Here is a 1278-nt window from a genome sequence, read left to right on the forward strand (position 1 = left end):
GCGCCACTGGGCGGGCTGCGTTCCTCCGCGCCCCGGGGCGGGAAGGGTGGCCCCACGGCGGGGGGTCGTGGCGGCGAGCTGGGCCCGCGAATCTGGCCCGGGGACTGGGCCGGCCCGTACCTGATCTTGAAATCCCAGTTATAAACGGTACGCAGCCGCTCGCGATCTGTCTCCATGTCCAGTCCCCGAACGACCAGGAAACTCTCGAAGCACTGGCCCGTCTCCCGGAGCTGCCGGCAGCTGAACTTACTGGGCATCGCGGCGGCGGCGGCGGCTGCGGCCCAGGCAGGAGGGTCCGTGGAAATGAAACTGAAAGTCGCCGCCGCGGATGTAAGTTGGCGGCCCTAGGATGAGGGTGCAGCAGGGGGAAGCCCTCTAACTCTGACCCCCTGATCTTGCAGGCTCCCCTCTCCCCACCAGGCTTCCCTCTTCGGTTCTTTTCCTACCTGAGTCTTCCCTTCGGTCTCTCCGTCCAATCCCCTCCCCCTCCTCCCATTAACTCTTTCCTAAGGAGTCTGACCCCTCCCTCAGGGCCCTCCCCTTACCCCAAGCTCCCTCCCCTGGCTACGAGCCAGAATCTGAACGTGGCTACCGCCTGGGGCCCCCAGAGCAGCCGTGGGAGACTTCCGAGCCACAGCGAGGGCTACTCCCACGCCCACCCCCATCCCCCCCAGGGCCTTGAGACTTATTGAAAAGCAGGAGAGCAAAGGGCAGGGACTGGGACCTGGGTTGGCTGCAGCTGGACTGGGGCAGCTCATCCAGCACCTCCCCCAGACTGCTAGGGACAGAAACCAGTACGGAAGCGAGTGGCACGCCCCCCTCCCCCATTCTCCCTCCTCGAGCTTTCAGACGCAGGGAGGAAGGCAGAAGAGCCAAAGAAGTTCGGGGGAGGCGGGTGGGGGAAGAACCAGTGTCTCTGAGATAAAGGTGTGTACGTGTGGGAGGGAGGGACAAGGGGCTCCGCCAGCACGGAACAGTTATTACTTTTCTCAGCCACACAGGTTTCGTTTTAGGGGAAAGGCTGGTGATCCCTGCCCTTGAGCCACACATATTTGGGCACTTAATTGCATTCCAGTCTGTATTGCTCTTTAATTGTTACTAGTGTATAAGCAAGGGTTGCCCCAGTCGTCAAAATATCAACCTGAAAGCAAGAGACTGGTCTCTGACGCAATAAACGGTTAATAGCTACAGCATCAGTACCAAGAAAAGAAGTAAAAGACCAGCGTGCTTCAGAAGACAATTAAGGCAAACTAAAGGGGGTGGGGCTCCCACAACCAA

The 1278-nt window shown here is 59.9% G+C and overlaps 1 protein-coding gene across 5 annotated transcripts in view; it reads right to left on the reverse strand.

Annotated features, from left to right (window-relative positions):
• MOV10 (Mov10 RISC complex RNA helicase) overlaps nt 1-500 on the reverse strand; it is a 22973-nt gene extending 22473 nt beyond the window's left edge. For 2 of the 5 annotated variants that reach the window (XM_029946303.1, XM_029946302.1), the window contains exon 1: nt 121-209. Coding sequence is in view for 2 of the 5 variants with exons in the window: in XM_029946300.1 (XP_029802160.1) it covers nt 121-309; nt 447-496 (239 nt within the window). In the remaining 3 variants the exon portion in view is untranslated. Of the gene's footprint in view, nt 1-120; nt 345-446 lie in introns of those variants that run through there. The other 3 variants (XM_029946301.1, XM_029946300.1, XM_029946304.1) reach the window with 3 other exon arrangements.
• Between the last annotated feature and the right edge of the window lie 778 nt (nt 501-1278).

The sequence above is a fragment of the Suricata suricatta genome, chromosome 8 (genome assembly GCF_006229205.1).
Source record: "Suricata suricatta isolate VVHF042 chromosome 8, meerkat_22Aug2017_6uvM2_HiC, whole genome shotgun sequence".
Lineage (NCBI taxonomy): Eukaryota > Metazoa > Chordata > Mammalia > Carnivora > Herpestidae > Suricata > Suricata suricatta.